Here is a 22363-nt window from a genome sequence, read left to right as displayed (position 1 = left end):
AAATAACTGAAAGTAAAATAGATATCCCTATAATCCAACAAAAATACGTGCAAAAAATGTTTATGCTTAAGAAACAAACATGAAAGCAGCTGCACCAGGTTATGAGAAAAAAAGCGAATTCAAGACTATACATATTCCCTTTAGTCTAATCAGTTCTAAAAGCACTCAAAACAAGGAGCTTGGATCAGCTCATTGCCCTGATACAGACCTGAGTTCCAATGTCCACGTCTTGCCTTGGCGTGACTGGATGAGGGCTCGCAATGAATTGGCAATGCATCTTTTCCCATCCCAGTACAACAGAACTGCCACTAGACCTCTTGTAAGGCCAGGAAAATGAGGCTGCTGGTGCTCTCCTAGTGAATGAAAACACACAGAAATAGCCAAAGAAAGCTGAACATACATGCCTTGATAACAGCTCTGTATCTTTGTATTTCTAATTTAAATACAAATATTGTTTTCCAAGTAACTGATATTTTTCACTACCCCTTTGATTTGTTTCACACACTTAAAAGAAATCCCATATATTATGAGTGCTATTGGTAAAATTAACATTCAACTATTAAATCATATAAATTTTTTTTTAAAGTGCTAGTCCATAAATTTCCTAGTCCAAATGGTATTTTCCACTGATATGTACTCATCTTAATAATCAATTCAAGATCATTATCATAGAAATATCTTTTTATTCAAAATTAAATTTTCTATCAGAAATTATATTGAAAATTCAAGTTCAAAATAGAAAGCGAGCCTGACTTGAAGATGGCTTTCCAAAGGCAACAAATATGCAATCTACCTCTTGAACGAATTTTTCAAGTTAATGAACAGTAGCCAGTAACAACTAACGATTTTAATGTAACGATTCTAAAATCAATCTTCCACACAAAGAATGTGTCACTCTCCAGAATACTTCTCTTAATAATCAGTTATTAGATTACAGTGTCACACAGCAATATATAACTAATACATAATTTGAAGAATCAGTATCTATTAGACTACTTTATGGAAAAATTCTCAATCATGTTTTAATTATGTTTAAATTCAATGATAAAGAAAGTAAATCAAAAAACCTCCTCAGTATATTCCCCCCTTTGCAATAGCTGAGTGTTCAAACATTAGGGTTCAGAACACTGCTATTATATGATATTACAGTGAGAACTTTTTGAGAACATTCTGTGTTAGGAAGCTAAGGCCTTCACAGGATCATGCATTCACCTTAAACAGACACTTAAATAAGAAGATCCTATTTAAGCTGTATTTCTCCAGATCTTAAATATTTTCCCTTCTCACCAGCTAGAAGGAGCTCAACAGCTGCCAACTCTCCAATATCAAAGAGGTCACTGAGGATAAAGGCTTCTCTGATGAGTTGCTCCGGCAAAAGCCTAGTTCCCTGCTGACCCTGGATAGCAACTCCTTCTGTGCTTGCTTTCTGAATTTTCTCATGCTGCTGAACATTTTTTGGCTGCAAGAGAAACAAGCATAGGAAGTTATTCAAAATGGCAAGATCAAATACCGAACAAAGCTTTACACGTTAATCCTTCCTCAAAAATACAGTTCTGTCAGGTCAGGTTGTCATCATAAAAACAAAGGCAGTGTTTTTAAGCAGAGATCGTAAAGGCGTCCTAAAAATGCTTCATGCTCGGACTGCAGTGGTCTCTTTGTGGGAACATAAAAAAAATAATCTTATACAATCATTGCTGACATTTAGTTTACTCAAAATACTAGTGGTTGAGAGTAAACTTTGATACAGTTCTCAACAGGAATTGGTATCAACTCAGTGAAAGACATCTGGGTTGTTGATCAGAACTGCTGTGTTACCCCCTACTACTCTCTACATCATTCTTTTTCCATTAAACTGAGATGCTAAAATATACTGATGAAAACTCTATAGTTGACTGTTAAATTTTCTGACCTATCATTTTAAAAAACTACTGGAGAAATAACACCACTGGAAGTATATTTCTAGTTACTGCCTTATGATCCACCAGCCAAGAAACAGGGAGTTTTTCACATTATCTGGTGTTCCAAACAAGACACATTCTGTATTTTTTAAGTTCATGTGTTCACCTGTTTTGTGTGTTTGTTAATCTGACTGAAACATGAGTAAAGACAGACAAAATAGCTTTGTGCTTTATTTCATACACACAAGCATAACAACAAAAGTTAATACATGACTGATCATCAGATACTTTTACTATTCCTTTCAAAATAGCACTCAAATAATGACAGAAAAAAAATACATCACAGATAAAATTACCCTGTAGAAGATACAAACTAATATGTATGTATTATTTTTTCCCACTTAATACTCTTTGTATTCTTACAGCAGAACAAGACTGGTATAACACATCTGTGTTATGTACTGTTAAAATGTCACATAAAAAGAATGGTCAGGGTCTAAAATAGCATGTCAGACAAGAATATAAGACAGAGTAAATCATCAAGTCTCCAGTTCATTCCAAAAGAGAGCATTAATCCATTACCGGATTTCTGAAGAGAGAAATGAAGTCAGATTTGTGCTTCTTTAAGACTTGATCGAGACGATGAACAGCTTCAGGTTGCCTTTTCCAAATGGCATTCATTACAGTCTGCCATATGTCCTTATATGGACCCCACAAGCTTGCAGCTAAAAGAAGAGATAAAACAATGTATTTGAAATAAAGGAAGAAAACAAATTCTTTATATATTGTTTTCAATAAGTAGACTCCTTTTTTTAGTTTACTGTTACTCTTGGCATGTCAATATACTCTTACACCCATCAAGTATATTTTCCTTTCCTAAGGCACAGAAAAAAACAATGGTCTGATACAAAATTTAATTGCATTTAGGGAAGTAAAGAACCAAAAAAGATGATGTAAGCACCTAAATTCTGGTGCTGAAAGTAATCTTACAAGAATATTTACAATACAGGTATTAGGTTGGAAAAGATCTTTAAGGTCTTTGAGTATAAGCATTAATCTGGCACTGCCAAGTCCACCAGTAAACCATGTCCCAGGTGCCACATCTACATGTCTTTCAAATCCCTTCAGGACTGTGACTCTACCACTTCTACAGAACACTGCAGAAAAGGACTACCTTCACTATTAGCTAAACAACCCATCAAATCAAAATATACGATACTCTTGCATTACAGCAGATGACTAAAGAAAAATGGTTTCAACCATTTCCAAAGATTACTACTTGAGTGAGCAAGTTGGGAAAACCAAAAAGCAGTTTAAGCAAAAGCAAGCTATTTAAATCACCCTTACTGCTCCTACATTGTCAGAGATGAACCAGTGTGTACTGAGCTAGTCATCTGGAAGGGGTGTAAAATCCTGCTTCACTAATCAGGGAAAAACATTCTCTGTTGAGAGAGCACAGGCTCCTTTGATTACTCAAACTAAAATTGATATCCCTCCCAGTAATCAAAATGCCAATCACCTAAACTTCAAAGCACCTCTAGAAGGTCAGATCAAAGACTGTCATACTCAAATGGTGAAGTCTACACACTTAAATGGTGAAGCCATTCACGCTGAGTAGCTACATGTGAATTTACAAATGACTGAGACAACACATTTAGCACTGCCAGCATGGCTGTGTCAGGGCAACCTGTAAAAAAGGGACAAATTTGCCTTTTCTGAGCATCAGTGTTTTAACTCATACAACATTACCCCTGCCTAGAAATAGCTACTACTGGATGCATAATTACACACTCAGCTGTAACTGGCTGTCCCACAGAACTTCAGAGTTCAGAGATTTATTTCCACTTGAAATTGTCTTTTCACTCTTACTACATTACCAAGTCCAAGAAACACCAGCAGCAAACCACAGTGCCTGCCAAAAGCTGTTCAACCCTGGCCCATTTGTTTGCTCTTGTCCCTACCACATAATTGCTTTGTACCAGCCCAAACACATGTACTGTACGGAATTAGAAAAAATTAAGAATCTAACTTCTCTAACCAAAATATAATACAAAAAGGAGTCTATTTTCAGCAGGATCACGTCGACAACCCAGTTTGCTCTGCAATGTCACAAAGATGGATTATTGCAGAGAAAGGAATAGGCACCTGGGATAGAAGACATAGGACTTGAGCAACCATGCTCACTTTTTCCCACTTAAGCTGTTCTATTATTATTAGTTTTAGAAAGGCTAACCATCCCATCAGAGACAGCAAGTAAGGAGAGGCTGAGTTGCTTCTCTTGCCAACAGAAGCAGTTGACGATTATATGCCTGAACATTTTACCAAGTGATATTCAACCATGATAGGACTGTTCCCACAAATACACTAGAACCTAAGGCAAAATCTTCTGTAGTTCTAGTGCCACATCTTATTTTAATTTTTCTCATACTTCCTGTAAAAAAATTCCTTCTTCCCCCAGATTTTTTTTAATTATAAGACTGTAGACCCTCTTGCCATATAATTCATAAAATAGTCTCATTGGAAGTACTCCAATTTTCATTTCAACAAAGGCATAGTTTTGTACAAAGAGTCTTTGCTTTTTTACTGCTTTTCTGTGAGGCTACAAGGATGCAATCCATCCAGTGAGATCAAAAAATCACTGCAAAATTTGTTCCTTGCTTGCCATAGCAATGAAGGTTTTAATTCTATTAGCTAGAATGCATAATGACTATTAATTGTCACTATTGACATACTAAACCTTATTTACAAACCTTTTGCCTTATATTCCAGTGATAACTGTTTTTCACAGGGTGTCCATTCTCCCTCTATTAACCTAATGAAATTCAAGAGTAAATGCAACATCTTGCACCCAACACAGAATCACTGCACAGGCTGGGGACAAAGGGAGCTGCTGGAGAGCAGCTTTACAGACAGCCACCCAAGTGTCCTGGCAGACAGGAAGGTGAACACCAGCCAGCAGCACAGGCTCATAGCAAAGGCTGTCTACAGGCTCCAGGCTGTATTAACAGCTGTAGCCGGCAGATGCAAGTGATTATTTAGGCATGTCAGAATCCTTCACTCCCATACTGTGCCTAGCTTTGGGCTCCTCAGAGCTAGACACTGAAATAGTGAGCCAGAGAACAGGATGAACGAGAGGGTGAAAGAACTGACCTGGTTCAGTCTTACAAAAAGGAGGCTAAAGAGGGATAGGAGCTTTGCTTTCTCTTAACTTCTGAATGGCACTATACATAGAAAGCAGGACAAAATTCTGGATATATTCCTCTTTTGCTTCTTACACCACACCATCACGCTGATGAGTGTAATTCCGAAGAGATGCATAACCACGTGTACAAAGAGTTACCACAGTCCTCTCTAAACAAGGAGGCCTTGGCTGCCTGACGTGACTCCCCGCCAGGACCAGCCAAGCACGGCGGCAGCTCTGACCGCGGAGCTCCATCTCCGGGCAGCTCTGCGGGGCCCGAGCCCGGGTACCGCCGCACGGGAGGCCGCTCCCTCAGTGCCTGCCCGCACACCGCGCTCCGCAGCCTTTCCCCGCTGCCCGCCCGGGCCTTGCCTCGCCGCCTGCCACGCCCGGCCTTCCCAGGGCGTCCGCCCCCGGTTCCGCCGGCTTGGAGGAGAGGCGCAGGGCCGGCGGCGGCCGGGGAGCGGGACGGCCGCGGGGAGAGGCGGAGGGGAAGCCGCAGCCCCACGCTCAGATTGTTCTTACCCGAATTTACCGCCAACGGAGCCGCCATCTTGGGGAGAGGGAGGCGCGTCGAAGCGCCGGCGCCCGAGGAAGGCCCGGCCAACTGCAGCCCGCCCGGCCGGGCCGGGCCAGGCCAGGCGGCCCTCAGTCCCCCCTCGGTCCCGGCCTTGCTGCCGCGGAACAGCGCAGCTGGGCACAGCCACAGGGCGGCCGCTCCCGCGCCGGCGGCTCCGGCAGGGGTTGCGGCTCGGGCAGGAGCAGCGGCGCCGGCGGCAGCGGGGCAGCCCCGCGAGCGGGCTGATGGGAGCTGTAGTAGCAGGGTAATGGCTCATCGTTCCGCTCGGCTTCGTATTCCCTCCAGGCGGCTGCGGGAAAGGGAGCGCGCCGGGCTTCTGCATTCCCTCCGGCACTCCTCTGATGTAAATAATACCTCGATTCCGTGCCGTTCAGTTTTTCTTTCCCTTTTCAGTTCCATGCCACGCTCAAGTGAGTCTGTCCTTCCAAGCCCTGCCCTATAAGCCGTTTTCACTGAATATGGCTAAATACCTGAATTCAGATACTGCACTAGGAGATACATTTATTAGAATATTTTAATTTATCTTTTAATTGAAAAAAAAAAAAGGTCACCAAGATGACTCCAGCCGGTCTGATTTCTGATTGAAGTATTAAAAAAATAGAGACAATAAATAAATTTTGAATGCGAACTAGGGTTTACGATCTTGTATGGGGGGGGGAGATAAACGAAAATGCCAGCTCTGATTGGAGTTACCCTGTGAAGAAAGCTGCATCTAAATTCGAAGTATGTGCAAGAAAGAGAAAAAAAAGTACCAGGCATGAAGAAAGCAAAAAGCATGGTTATATACTTAAATATCTGGAGCTGAAGAATAAATATCAGTATATTAGAAGTAGTCTGTCTGAAGTCAATTTACCATTCTCTGTCCCAGCAGTAATCAACATCTTAACAGAAATTCCCTCTTTACCTTTTTCTTATTACCTTTAGGATAAAAGATTCCTCCAGAAGTACTCATTTTTAGTTCCAATAGTTTCCCCTCTTGAAATTTATTAAACCAGTATTTCATGGTTGCAAAACCATGTCCAGTGAACAAGACCCATGGGAAATCGCCAAAATAACTATCTTTGCGTCCGTAGATCTCCCCTATAATGGGATGGCAGAAGGGATAATAGAGAGAGAGCTTCTGGGGTGAGAGTGAATTGGCAAAGCAGCTGTAAGACAAAGACAGAGAAACTGTTTCACTTGGTCAGAAGAGGAGAGAGAAAAGGACATTTTAGAAAGGGGGCGATTTCTCAGCATTCAGTAGATGAATCTGTTCTCAATAGTTTGGCCTAATTTGTTGATTTGGTCAAAGGCCTCATATTTCTTTGAGATTTACCTTTTCTTGGTCTTAGCCATAGACAGACTAGATCTGTAATGATGAGAATGATAGTGAATAGTTCATTTTGTTCTAGGAAATGAAGAATGCCAGGCGAGAGGTAAAAGTAGAAAATAAGTCAAGTTATTCCCCAAGCAGCTGAACTAAAGCAGCCTTGGTACCTGGCTGGGGCATTCCTGTATCCTCTCCTGTGCATCCTTCTCTGCAAAGCCGTAGTTCTGCTCCTGTGCTGCTCACGTGCCACCCCAAGACCCATGACTATGAAAGGCAGGTCTCATGATAGACTTGGAGATGCATGTGCTGATCAACTGGCCAAAGCAAATGTAATGGATAGGTTGAGGTTTTGCTTCAGTCTTTCCTTCCACAGAGATTGTAATTTTGATCTTCTTCCTTTATACATTCCCTGATTTTCACTAAGTTTATGAGCCCTCTAGCCTTTGATCAGATCAGACTGGAATTGACACAGAAATTGCATCAGGTTCAAAAGTTACTGAAAAAGTTTGGCTTACAGTGTGATTTCCTAAGCTGTGTTTCCTTAAGAACCATGAAGTTTTAAAGAAGAGAGAGAAATAATTGATTTTTTTTTTTAAAAAAAAAAAGCCTTTCCCAGGCATTAAGAGCTGTCATACTTCTTTTGGCATTCAGATACAGCCAGATTGCACCCACTTTTTTTTTGAACTCTGTTGAAGGGAAAAATCTTTTCTAACCACTGCAGATTTAGTATTTTAAATTTCCAGATAATTCTTTCCTCTCCTTGCCAGCTGACCTGGGGTCACATAGCAACAAGAAAAAAAAGTCAGCCTGAAATAGTGGATTGCAAGGGATAGGTCATTGGGCAGCTGAACTTCAGAAGAAAAAACACCACACTTAGCTCCAGCTGCACAGCATTTATTATATTCTTTCTCTGTCAGCAATGTGATATTTTAATGCAAAATAGTTGTGACAGTTCAGCTCCTAGTATGGGTGAAGTAAGAGAAGCAGATAGATACACCATACCATACATTCTGCACATATTTTTATTGGCATAACTCCATCCATCCATCCATGCTTTAATGAGTAGGGAAGCCCATGAATAGTAATTCTTGCTTATGCTCGCTTTATTTGCTGTCCTTTAAGTTCCCATTGTTTATCCAGGATCACTGGCTGGTTTGGCAGTCAATTTTTGACAAGTCCCTATAGGGAAAAAATACCTCATTCCTTTCCCTAACAATAGCTCTCAGCAAGTTCTGCAACACAGCTGGGTTCAAGAAGGGACACCAATGTCTTTCATCCATAATTACTAGACAGAAATCTGTGAAGTATCAAAGGTAGGCTGACACTAAATACCTGGGATGGATATTAATTCCCCTAGATTTCAGGGAAAGGAGGTTCTGAATTGCCTGTAGGGTAGCGAATTCAGCTTGTGTGGTGAGAGACCTACATTAATTTCTCTAGGTGGAAATAACTCTTAGTAATAATTAAAATGAGCTGCACAGTGGAAACCTACTCTTTGTAGGTGGTTTGTGATGTACTAAAAGTGTAACATTCTTAATTTTGATAGTCCTGTATTTAGTGGTTCATAGTCAAATCATACATCAAGATACAAAGATAATGATGATGATATAATTTACTCTCTTTACATGTTATTATTATCAGGAAGAATAATCATTAGCCAAAAAAAAAAGAGTATTGTTCAAATGCCTAAGAGGCCCTGCTTAATTTCCTACCTCTAATCTTCAGTGTAATTATAATCACATCCTTCACATCTCCACCATATGACGGAGAAAAATGAAAAAAGGCTTTTCTGCATTGCAGCTGAAACAGAAAAAGTTGCCTTGTAGAAGTGCATCTACATAAATAGACCAGTCCTTGCATTATGAAATATGCTTCTTTCCCAAAAAAGCCAAAAACATTTCTGGCTACTGATTAGAGCATAAAACTTCCTGGAGCTCTTGTTTTGACTGACACTAACTCTGTGCATCTCAGCTTACTGTTCTGTAAAAATGGGTACAGCATCTCACAGCAGGCCTGGAATGCCGATTGAATGGATCTTCAGCCTGGCTCCATCATCTGAACAGAGGAAAAATAATGTATTTTTGTGTTATGTTAGTTGGTGGAGTAAAATAACCTGAATTGTCTTACTGTGCTGGCTAAATTTCCTAGAAACTTCTGAAGAGGCAATAATTCTGTCTTTGCTGCAAAAAGTATGCTTTATACATGGAGGCAGTTAGCTTGACATCAAATCTTAGAAAAAAAGTCTGAGACCTTTCCTTGCAGCATTTCTAAAGGAAACAACTTTGTAATTTCCCTGTCTTCCATCCTAGATATTTCTTGTGTCACCATGGTATCTAAGCTTATCAAAGAAACTGTGTGAGGTTGTCGCTAGCTTGTGTAAGTGGTTTATGTAGTGAAAAGCAACAATGAGCTAAATGTTCTCAAAGTTATGTGAACACCTTTCTTGGGGTAGGGAGCAGGGGGAGATGAGCAACAGCAAGCGTTGCCCTTCCTGTGTAGGTGAGGAATTAGTGAATATAGGCATCTGACCAGAAATGAATGCCTTGATAAGCAATATCCTGCTTGTCAATTTGGTCTTTATGATCCTTGTTCAGGCTTCAGAGGTAAAATGAAAATACTGTTCTTGTCTCTGTGATGTATTGTGAGTTATTTTTTTCCCTAATTCCTGCTTTGGGGCCCTTAAAGCTGTCTGTTTTGTTTCTTTTTCTTCTCTATTCTGGAATGAAGAATAGCCTTTTTTTTTTTTTCTTTTCTTTTTTCTTTTTGTAATAATTTCTCCATTCTGCTAGTGAGGGCAATGAGGCAGTTATTAGCCCAGAAGGTGATCTGATTAGTGTAATGATGTAGCTGCTAGTAATTGACAACAAGAGGTGCAGAAACCTACAACCAAGAAAGTGCTGGAACAACAAAGCATAAGCAAAGTGGAGATATTTGATATAGTAAATAGAAGTCCTGGCACATTAACTGCCTTATTGATATTCATTCTGTTCAGGGATTTACGTATCAGATTTAAAGACAGTTGATGCTTTTGCAAGTTGCCAGTTTTGCAAATTCAGGCTTTATTCAGCCTTTAATTCACTCAGCGCTTTCTAAAGCATGTTGTACATATTCTGCAGCTGATTTACATACTTCTTTCATCCTTTTGCATTCCCATCCAAGAATGGGTGGGTTAGAATAGGTGCAAAGCTACGAGAGTGTATTGAGTTCACTTGGGCAACACTGAAAATACGTAAAGTTGCACAAAAACCTCTGTACTATTAATGTAAAGCAGAGGGTTTCTATACCTAAATATAATACAAGAAATGGGAGAGGGAGTCAATTTAAGCTAAATTGAAATAAATCATTATACTTACAAACTGAGTGAAATTGATATAGGAACCAATGAGCCTCAGGAAAAGCGTATCTTGCAATACCATCTCTACTGCAATGTAAAATTGCTTCACAAATCATGCTGCCATTTTGTTAATTATCTGCCCAGCTCTGTCCCCTTCTTTGGAGTTCTCTGGGCAGAACACAAGAAGCATCCTGCACGCAAAAGATCTTCGCAAAATATAGCTTGTACACTTCTGAAAATTTGCTGCTGAAATACTTTCCCTGTTGTGATGATCTGAGATAACTTTATTTGAAAAAAACCCTGTTTAAATAGGTAGCATGAGAAAGGACTTGCTTTCTGCTCCAGTCCATTTTTTTTTTTTGTTTCATTTAAGTTTGCTGAGAATCAGGAAAAATTATGTTCAGGAGCAAGAATTTAAAGGACATGGACTGAACAAATTCAATTTCTGGAACAAGAAATTGTATTAATTGGTTCTGATGTCAAAATATTTCAGTGGAAGTCACATGTCTGTTAAAGTTTCTTCCTGCTTCACTTAGCTGCATTCCTAGGCATCTGCCTGTTAACAACATCATTTTGTTTTTCTTATGCATCACTCTGAGTCCTCTTTAATGAGCAGTCTGTCTGCAGAACCAAGTAGTTATTGTGAGGTCCAGCCCAGGAGAAGCTTGAGGTACTGACTCATTCTGAAACACTAAGGGAAAGGTTTGCTTGGAGGTATATTTAGACTATAACTACACAAGGACACTAAGCTATGAGAAACCCCTAAAAATTAGGTGGCCATAGTTTTAATGAGGATTTGATTATGCCTTTTAGGTGTCTAAGTTTGACCTTGTTTTATATTGGATGATGATGTCTTTCAAAGTATGTTTTCCCAGAACTTCTCAGAGTGTCCAATGTCAGTTTTGAGGTGAGATCCAAATAGCATTATAGGGAAGACTGATGCTCCCTTTCACTGGATTACTTGCTCAGATTACTTATTCAGGCTGTGAAAGGCTTGCCAAATTCTTCCCTCCCAATTTAATTTACAACTACTTCCCAAGAATGCTGGAGGGCTCTTTGGCATTCTATGCTCTCAGTCTCTTGTTAGTGACAATTAATTTTGTGAAAATAATTAAACTTAAAATAATTAATAATCTGTTAATAATGAAACTAAAATAAACACCAGATATGTATGGATGCTGAAAGCAGACAGGGAACACAGAGCCTGTGTGAAACTAAGTCACACAAGGTTCTCACTCTGGCCTGAGAAAGCATAAGAAGGAATCCAAACAGTCCTTGGAGTAAGACAACAATCTTTGCAGGTGTTGTTTAGGATCCTTGTTGTTTACTTGTAAGAAACAGTCAAGGGGTGGTGTTCCACTTGACCAATGATGATGATGTGTTGCTTTAATGACCAATGAGACCTTCTTGGACCTGTCTATAAATGAAGATCAAGAATAATAAAACTTGCTCTCTTGTGCAACCCAGCTAAGAGAGTCTGTGTGTCATACTTCGCCATTCCTAATATAGTGTGACAGATATGCAACTGGAACCAGGGAACAGGGCAGAGAAAATACCACCATTCAAAAGGCTAATCTGACTACCAGGTGAAGAATATTTCTACTGTGATTTGTCTCAGTGATCAAGTCTTTTTGGTAAACACATCAGCATGTGCTTGACTCAAATACTAATTCATTTTCTTTTCACAAGAAAATGTAACTGATGTGTTAACTACTTTGGAGAGTTCTTGAAAATCTGAGCCATATGTGAAAGCAAACTACCAGCTCTGTCAAACTGACGTTATAATCTTTTCCTGTACAGATATTCCAGCCTAGGCAATCTGTATTCATAGAGTGGATTTTTTTTTCCGATCTCAGCAAGAACAAAATCATGTTTTTATTTTCATTGATCACTGCTATTCTTTCAATACTTTCTGGTTTGTTTGCCTACTCAGATAAATCAGTGAGTCATATAGTCCCAGTGCTCTCAATAAACTGATTTCTTGTTTGAAAGTTGTGTCTTTCCTCTCTATCCACAGCTCCATGAAATAATGATCCAACTGCAAGTCTTGCCTCGCACAAACTTTTATGCATAACATGAGAAAAGAACTTTTTGAGGAGCTAGTATGCCTCTAGAATTAACAGCCTGCTTCATTTCTAGTAATCCCTGCCTGTAAGCAACTTACCTCCTCTTTAAATACTGTGCAAACGCAAACTTGGACAACATTAAGAGGATAGTTATTAATTGCTGGTATTTAAAATCGGGGGGAAGAATAAAATGCAGTACAGAAAGTGCACACTCAGCTCTACTATCACCCAGGGAAGTGTGTGTTATTCTCATGATGCTTCTCTGCCCACATCCCGAGTTTTCTCATCCAAATCATGGATGGAGGCAGCCACAGATAGCTTAGAAAGTTCTTCAATTTAAGCATGGCTGCCATTGCTAGAACCAATTGACACAAGGACTGCTGTGGTAGGACAGGAGTAATCACCTCTTTGGTAACATTATGTCACATGCTGTGACATGACCAAACTGCTGAACCTCTGCCTTTTCCCAGTAGGGCACACCTTGCAGGTAATTGTGCTGTCAGTCTGCTCCATGGCAGTCATCAGCCCTCTGCAGTCTGAGACATGCAGACCTCCTGTAAGGAGGATATACCGGGCTCTAAATTTTAAAACTCTATATAAGATGAAGATGAGCCATGAAAAACTAATTTGACTCTATTAATCATCTTAATTCCACAGTTATCTGAGAGGAAAGGTAACAATTAAAGGTGAATACTGTACCAGAGCTAAGTTTTATTAAGGAAGTATACTGCTCAGAATATTAGACAAGCATCTTTTACAGCTTTGATGGTTCAGTCATGTCAACAATTAGAAAGCAATGCCTAATAAAATTCGATTAGGACACCTGGTCCTGCTTTTTATAGGAGTACAACAGAACCATTATTCTTTCAGCAGTTTGCATGTTTTGAGACCTGAGCGCTTTTTCTTTTGTGCATGAAAGTAGATGTACCTCAAAAAATAGATACTTTACCTTTTTAAGTATTTTTAAATAAAATCCATAGTGGCATTTTCACTTAAATTATTAAATTTAAATAAATACGAATTTTAATGGGATCTTGAAGATGAAAAATTAACTCCCTTGTCTTTACTAAGATCTCAGCTGAGATAACTCACTGTTATCCTGTCCTGAGGTGAGAATGTATGACTTCACTCTAGTAGGAAAGGTCTGAGAGTGTTCCCTCTGATTTCTGTGTCTTTGAAGTAGGCCTGAGATGAGTCAAAGTATGTGCTGCTCAGAAGAATGAGGAAAGGTATATATTACACAGAAGGAAGGAAGTCCAGTGTCTAGGTTCCTTTCTGCAAAGAGGAGTGAAGAAGCAAGCAACCAGCAACTCATTTTTCCCTTGTCCCTGATTTTGGCAAAATCTTCTTACACAAATGGGAAGCAGCTGGCTACTCACCTAATCTTAATGCTCATAATATTGTACGTAGTGTTTTCCACAGTGTAGATCTAATACTCAACATAGAAATCCTGTGTGGAAACTTTCAGAATGGAACTGTCTTTCAGAGAAGATGGGTTTTCACTGACTTCAGGAGAAGTGGCAAATGCTCAGTAGTTTTGAAATCAGGCTACTTTCATGGGATCCCATGCAAATATAAATGCCTTAAAGTTTCAAATTTTGTGGCTTTTAGACTTTACACTGGTTTGTGTACTAGTCAGAAGAAATACTGCTAGGCACAGACTAAAACCATGCAAAACATTGAACATACTCTACCTTCTCCCCATGACAATCTGACAACTGCACAGTACATTTCAAGGCCCAGGATAAAAGTTTCCATAGAACAAAGTATAAACACTTCAGGCAAGCATGACCCAATACACTATCAGTGGAAATGTTTGGGGCACACCTGTTCTGAAGCTTTCCATGCAAAAATTAATTTTGGGTTCTCAAGTATGGTAGCAACATAAAGAAAGTGAACAGGAGAAAACAAAGTGAAAGTAGGTTAAAATAAAAATCAGTACCTGATTTAATTGCTCTAGCAAAATATGGCAGCTACCAGAGGCTGACTGGCTACAGATTAATATAACCTATTTAAGAAGAGGCAATTTATCATTCCTTAAAACCCCACAAATGCTGGATTATTAGGAATAAAACAAACTGGGTCTACTCAGGGCTTTAATTCCATGTCTGGCCTGTTAGCAGGAAATTCTCATATTCATACATTGATGTACCAAAGATTTTAAAATGTTGCTGAGGAAAGCATACTGCAATTTTAAAATTAATATGGAAATATAAAATACATATATTAAAATAGAAAAGTATCTACCATGCTTTAGGTGTCTTGGTTAATCTATAGAATATGGTCAGGATACCAGCTTGGTCTGTGCTCCCTCTGGATATGTTCCTGACCTATAGTAGCTCTTGGCCTGGTCCCATCATGGTGCCGTGTTGCCCTGAAAACTCAGCTTTTGAGCTTGTTGACATAATTTCTAAAGACTTTCCCAGGACAGTAACTGTAAACATAGAGATGTGTACATTCTTTCTGATAAACGTCTTTTGATGGACATCTCTCACGGCCAGTGCAGTTGGGAAAGTGTTATCCTGACCATCCAATCCCTGGCTGTGGTCAGAAACCTATAAATTCTGAGAGAAGAAATTTAGTTTCTCTTTCCTTCATCACACATTGAGCTATGTCTGTGTGACTTATTTCGTGTCCAACAGCGACAGTGCAGAGTGCCAGGGGAAAGATGGAGCAGCAGGGAAAGAGGGCAGAGCAGCACAAGGCACACAGCACAACCTTCTCTCTGTCGGCATGTCAAGCACAGGCTAAGAAGCAGAAATGTTTTCTATCAAAATATAAGAGCCAAATTTCTCTGTACAACAAGCATATCTATGCCATAGAGAGTCTCAGTTACAGGGTTGCCTATATGCAAAACTGATCTAATTATTCTGGGATCTCTCATTTGTCATCATTACAGCTGGTTTCCTGCAGCTCCTTAAGGAACATGTTCATATTTTTGATTAATAAATGCTTTGACTTTCCTACTTAATCTATTATTTTGCCTATCTAACCTATCTAATCTCAGGCTTGTCTCTCTATCAGCATTATTTATATAGCATAAAATTAGGTGCAGTAGCTCACATTCCTTTTGGCAAAAGGAAATATATCTGTCTGGAAAATTGCAACGTTGCACCTGGAGCTTGGCTGATGCGATATATTTATAAGCATCAAAGTTCATGTCAACCCTTTAATACTATGTCATACTTTCTTGACAGGTGAGCTCCTGCCACACCTGGCTTATGCAGAACATGAGTTCCAACACAAGAAAAAGTCAGTGGAAGTTCTTGTAATGGACAGTTCCTGTTTATACAGCAGCCGTGGAATCAATATGCAGGATAAAATATTGCATTTTCTCAAGTCGTGCACTTTTTATTTCATCTCAGCAAATCCCATATGGCTGTGGCATTTTTGTAAGAATGTGAGCAATTTTGAGCTCTGTGGAAAATGCTGAGTGCTGTTGGATGAAGGCAGAGAGGGGCAGAAGAGGAAAAAGACATTCCTTTGAATGCACTAATATAGAAAGCAATTAAGAAATATGACAATAATGAGCAATCATTCTGTCTCGTAATGTATGTTTTGCTTTAAAGAGCAGGTGATGACTTCCTGAAAACAATAATAAGTAACATAATGAAGTCCTGTCTACACAGGCATGTTACTTCAAATATTTCAGATGAGTTGGCTTGAGCATATTTGGAATGATTGTTTTAAAGTGGCTGGACTTTCTTTTTTGCATGAATGAAGCCCAGGCTCACCAGCCCTCAGCTATGAGCTGCATCCAGTTTATGAGAGGATTCTGTCCATTTTTGAATAATCTTCTGTCATTGTATAACGTGATAAGGTTTATTTGCTGTCTGGCCCCTGAGTGCCCTCTTCATCTGTATTTTTATCTCTCCTGCTGAATGCTGATGGCTTCCATTGCAATTCCAGTATGTGTGTGTTCCTCCAGATGCAAACCTTTTTTCTGAGCACTACCTCTTTCCCTCCCTGATATTGTCTCATGGGTTATATGTATCAGCACATCCAGCCTCAACTTTATGGCACTGCCTCAGATATTGCTATTTATGACTATTGGTCAAACTGAATGCAAGAGAGGGACATTCCTGAGAAATGGACCAGTGTTGCCAATAAAGCAAAATAACTCTGTTTTTTCTACAAGAACTGAAGGGATGTGAACACGACTTCTAGGACTTCTAACGGGCCAGAATAGGATAAGCTGTGAAAAATGTATCCATGGCAAGTCAACTGCTGAACCCCTCTACTGTAATGGACCCAGGTGACTTACCACAGCTGTCAAATGATTCCACTTCAAATATGGAGTTGTAGAGCTAATATTTTTTTCAAACCACTGAACTGAAATGCAAAGAGGTTACAAAAAAGCTGTTTGAAATTCAGAAAGGTGGTTAGCCTGAAAATGCTGCTGAGGAAAGTATTCCTACCACGTCCTATACTATGTCATAGATGTGCAACTCTAAGCCAGGTGGTATCCGGATGCCATCACTGGCAGGGGAAAATGAGCTGTATGAACCATGAGCCTCTTTCCATCTGTTCAGTTCCACCTTTTCTACTGTGGTCATCATGGTGCTCCACAAACAAGAACCCAATCTTGTGTTCCCATCTTGTGCTGCTTGCTATGCATCTGGGTTCGCTGCTGCTCTTCCTGTCACTCAAATAACGTGGCAGCATCCCATGAGTTAAAAGGAATACAGATTGCAGAACAGGCATATTTATTGCAACAGCAAATGCAGAAAAAAAAAAAAAGCAATAGCAAATATACTTTGGCTTATAATTTGATCAGCATTCTTTAGCTTCCTTTCACATTTTATGAGATGAATTACCAAAATTAAACATTTCAAAATGCTGAGATTATAAAACACTTGTAATCAAACCTTTAGCAATATAAAATGCTTGAATTCAGGCCAATCACTCTACAGTCTGTTCCCTTCTAGTGCACGTGATGCTGACCTGCATATGTTACAGGAGATCTTAGGGCAAAGACTGTGCTCCATTTTTATGCACAGAGCAAAACAGTGCAGCCCTCTTAGTTTCTTATCTGTGTGGTCTCTCTCACTTCTGCAATTGAATATACTTCAGTACCCTTCTGTGCAATGCTAGACATCCTTCTGATTTACCCATTGCCTTTTGCTGTAAGACTTTTTCTCTCTTGGAAACATACTTCAAGGTAACATTGCTACAGAGGCACACATAAAACTGTAAACTCAAGTCCTGTTACTATTCAGTAGAAGGATACTCTCTCATTAGCCCATCATCTTCTCCTCTCCTTCCCATTCCAAGACCAGCACAGGATTTCTACAGAAAAGAGATGTAGAGAGAGAGGCTTCTTATTTTTTACACACTATGGGGTTCCCTGAGAACAACCACTTCCTAGGGAAGCCCAAACTGAAAAAAGAGATTGGAATGACAGTCCAAAATTTATTAAAAAAAAAATGAAACCTATGATAATTGGTTATTTTTGCAATGAATTCACTGAATTCATTGCAAAAATAACAAATAATTGCAATTCATCTCTGACAACAAAGGCCCCATTATTATGAGGAACTTTAGCATAGCAGATTACTCAAGGAATAAAAAATACTTCAGAAAGGAAAAGGAAGATAAGAAAGAGAAGTTTAAGAATTCTGTGAATGGATTTCAGCAGAGGAGCCAGAAGGCAAAAAAAGAGCTGGAAGGATGCTTATGATAACTTGTGTTAACTTTGACATGAGTGTCAAGATTCAGAGGAATTTGGGACAAGGAAAAAAAAAACCACGCAGGAAGATTTGCTGTAAATTGTGAAAAAAAAACCAGTCCTCTGAACAATATTAGGATGCTATGCCACTAGTTCAAGTGCACTCTGAGGTTAACAAATAGTAGGAGCTTCCTGGAGGTCCCCACTACACCCTTTCCAAAAATAGGAGTGATCTTTGCTTTCATTTGCAAGGATAGACGTACTTAGCAGCTAAGGTGTGCTGTGCCAGAGTTATGCTGAATAAATAAGGTTGTAATGAAAAAATTGTCTGAAGCATCCCATTGAGGCTCTCATTTCCCCCTAATAATTCAAAAATGTAATAAATATACATCTATCTCTCTCATACCTTTGACTATAATACATTCATTTTGTCACCACTCTAGTCTCTCATTTAAGAAAGAGCAGGACAGTTCCATCATCCTGTTTCCCTGAGCAGCATGGAGATCCTTCTCTCATGGATTTCCAACAAGACATAGTGAACATCTGCCGCTTGCAGCAAATATTGATCAGAGTGTTTGTAAGGCTCCTCCACCTGCCCTTAATTTCCCAACAAAGCCCTTCATTATTATTCTACAGTTAGTCAGAACAGTCATGCAGTTCCTTTCTCCAGTGCATTTGCCAAGTAAAAAGCATCATTAGTCAGAGAAGGAGAAAGATGTCCAACAGTGAGAAAAGGAGTGGACACATCAATAACATGCATTGCAGAGTAATTCTTATTTCTCTTTCAGTAAATAAGGCTGAATTTCTAAAAAACCTGTTATTAACCATTGTATGTCTTTCTGTAATAATATCTGTGAACTTCCTGTACCAATTCATGAGGCTTTGCAGAAGCTTGAGAGAAAGATTTTTTTTCTATTTATGAAACTCAACTTTCATATCTGAAATATAGGCACATACATTCAGCCATTGTTACCATCTTGGGGTGATGGACTTTATATAAACTGGAAGTATTTTTTCAGTACCAGCACAGTGAAATATACATGTGATAAATATTTCTAGTATATACTGGTAGACCATTATCAATCCCAGTGAGCAGAAAGTCCACATGTAGAGGTGCTGCTGTATTATTTCTTTGTTGCTGAATATTCAGACTGTGGTCTGAACAGATGTTTTGCAACCTCTACCATCCTAAAGTCCTAGGATAAATACTCTCTATCACACCCAGGCTTGGAATTACTCCATCTCCACCTCCTCCTTTCCTTCCAGTATCAGTTCACCACCATCATGTCTTTCTCTAGTCCATTCTCTGGACCCTCCATTGTTTCCTCCAAACAGGTTGGCAGCCATTTGAAATGGTGGTGGCTGGAGGAATCCTGAAAATAGCTTGGCTTCATGCCAAACTGCAGAATCCTAGTAAGTTCCTGTATTTGTTCCACAAGACAGTGACTGTCGATCATTGCCCAGGAGAACCATTTCCCCCAACATGGTGTGAATCAACGCACCACAGTGCGTATGCAACAAATGTCAGGAATTGGGGGTTGAACCACAATATATAAATCATATGAATAGACATTTTAACTCTAGCTAGTACATATTGGTTATTTCCAATAAAATGTATTCCAAAAGCTTTTCTTTATAAACATGGAAATTATTTCTCACAAACAGTCCTGCTGAGTTGCAATGTAAGATGTAACCAAAAGCATGTATTCTATTACCATCTATTAAAACCAGGTGAGGCAGTGTTCTTTATCTTTTCCACAACCCATCCCTCATAACTCCAGGGGGGATATCTTCTGTTAATGGGCCATTGAGTCCCACTGCATGACTGATAAAAGTACATCATCCCATTGTGAGATGCTCACCCAGGGAAGGAGCCAAGCATTCCTACCTGAATCTGAAACTTAGAACACTGCAGTCAGCCTTTCTCCACTGGATTCCCAGAAGACTGGACCCATCTACACCATCACTGGACCTTCAGAGGAAAACTACACCCTTCTGCAGGATCACTCCTTCAACAGATCCACATCTGTCACTCCAGGAGGACTGCAGCCATCATTGAAACAGACTGATACCAACACTCTGACCAACAGGGTGTCAGGTTGTATTCTGACTCTGTCAGAGAATTTTTGTACTTTTACATTTTTATTTTAATTTTCCTAGTAAAAAACTGTTATTCCTATTCCCAGATTTTTGCCTGAGAGCTCCTTAATTTCAAAATTATAGTAATTTGGTGGGGGGGGTTTACATTTTTTCCATTTCAAGGGAGGCTCCTGCCTTTCTTAGCAAACACCTGTCCTTTCAAACCAAGACATTAAGTTATCAGACCCATTCAAAACAAATTAAAAACAAACATTTTCAAAACTAAATAAGGTGTCAACATATGGTTAAGTAACCTTATGAAAACAATTACAATTAATTAAAAGTAATAAAATAAATAATTTAAGGTTATCCTAAAACTTTAAAATGGCCACATGATAGTCTTAATCTTACCAGACTAAAGAAGAGGTGGAAGCAGGGCTATGGATATCTTCTGGTAACATCAGCCAGAGTGGTCTTCAGCCATGTAGATTTTTTCCTACATTATTACTGAATGCTGCTGCTATCTGTTCATGCAGGTATCAGCAAAGTGATTTGAACAGACTTTTACTTTGGGAAAGACTCCTCAATTCTGAATTAAATGAAATCATAGAATTAGTATTAACAGCCTTGATTCTGACTCAAAACCGCAGCTTTTAGTTATATTATTTTTCACCTTTCTTTCCAAGTTTTCTTTCTTTCTTTCTTTTCAAGTGTTGTTTTATTCAACAGGAAATGTTGCTGGGCATTAGGTGTGTCAAGAATTACATTACTTATATAAGTTACTTACATAATGGGTACTTCTGGAATCCTAGTAGTTTGTATATCAGTTGATAGGAAAATGTGAAAATAATGAAGATTTTGAGAAATACACTGTTATATATATACATTCACCTGAATTTGAGTAACATATACTAACTCGTTCATTTTACATTAATATATTTAGCATGTGCTAAAGTCTAAGATATATGCAGAGAAATACAGAATTTCTCACATATATTGGTGTTTACATTCTATTTTATGTGTTTTTTTCTGAATAACATTGCATTTTAATTCACATGTCAAGACTACTGCTGAGAACAGCATATCTTTTTTTGCAGACCTGGGTCTTGCCTACAGCAAGAAGCAGTAAAGTTAATTTATAGAGCTTTCCTGTGGGGGAGACACATATATCAGTCTAAAATTTAATATGCACAAGGTAACATTAACTTGTTTTAGGAAGGAAATAAGCTATGTCAACACAAGCTCCACTGTTAGAACAGGCATATTGTACAAAGCTGTACTAGTATAATAGCTCAAACTAAGAAAAAAAAAAGAAAAAAAAATCCATGCCATTAAATGTAATAGTTGTGCCAGTGCATTCGGTGATGAACACCTCTTTGCCCTATTAATTGCTGAAATAAGTAAAATTCTCGGGTGAATATTGTCACGGCAAAAGTTGTAATAGTTCGTGCACTGGAGGAGATAACATACAATTAAACTCCTAGGATGAGGCTGGCTGTCTGGAGAGCTAAGGATGCCAGGGCAGGAAAGCCACAAGAGAGCTATAAAGGCGATGAGTAAAAGCACTGTTAGCGGAGGTGATAAGGTCTTCTGTGCAGCACCGGGGATCACAGGAAAAAGAGAGGGATATGGGTGTAATGTGAACAAGTCCATGGCCCAGGGTGTCTGTGGTAGAAAGAGGGGACAGAAGCAATATAATTTCTCTGAGTTTCTACGAAATAAAAGGTGAGATGAAGCGAAGGAAGAGCAGGGTGAGGCGGGAGGCGGCTGGCTGCCAGGCCGGGGCGGTGGCAGGGCGCAGTCCCGCTCTGCCGGCGGGCCAGGGCCGGGCGCGCCTCAGGCGGAGCTGCCCGCGGCGGCTTCCGCGGGAGCCGCGTCCGGCGCCGACCGAGCCGCTGACAGGACCGTCAGCTGCTCCTGGGAGAACAGCACAGCACATCCCCTGGCGTTGTAGCCAGCGACCCGCAAAGTCCTACGGGGTACTTCCGTATCGCTTCGACCCGGCAGGAGAAAAAAAAAAAAAACCCAAAGCAACACCAATGACAGAAAAAAAAAAATATTTTTAAATAAATCAACCCAGTGCTTGAAAACCGCGCGGTTTAATGCCCAGCAACAGGTGCCTGAAGCTGCAGGGAGTTTACAGACGGGGACTCCCCGAAGCAGGGCAGTGGGACGGCCCTGCCAGACGGAGAGCTTCGGATCCCCGGCCTGGCCGAAGAGGACCAGCACCGTGCTACGGCCGCCGCCG

The 22363-nt window shown here is 39.7% G+C and overlaps 1 protein-coding gene across 1 annotated transcript in view; it reads right to left on the bottom strand.

Moving 5' to 3' along the window:
• NUP205 (nucleoporin 205) overlaps positions 1-5709 on the bottom strand; it is a 45376-nt gene extending 39667 nt beyond the window's left edge. The window contains exons 1-4 of the mRNA XM_014249021.2: positions 5605-5709; positions 2481-2623; positions 1288-1459; positions 209-353 (exon numbers count right to left, since the gene is read on the bottom strand). Coding sequence (XP_014104496.2) covers positions 209-353; positions 1288-1459; positions 2481-2623; positions 5605-5632 — 488 coding nt within the window. The 5' untranslated portion in view covers positions 5633-5709. The remainder of the gene's footprint in view (positions 1-208; positions 354-1287; positions 1460-2480; positions 2624-5604) is intronic.
• Between the last annotated feature and the right edge of the window lie 16654 nt (positions 5710-22363).

Source organism: Pseudopodoces humilis, chromosome 5 (genome assembly GCF_049639895.1).
Source record: "Pseudopodoces humilis isolate 2021_Gansu_Grassland_sample_001 chromosome 5, ASM4963989v1, whole genome shotgun sequence".
NCBI classification, from domain to species: Eukaryota; Metazoa; Chordata; class Aves; order Passeriformes; family Paridae; genus Pseudopodoces; species Pseudopodoces humilis.
Note: the sequence above shows the minus strand (reverse complement) of the source record. Positions and strands in the feature narration are given on the sequence as shown.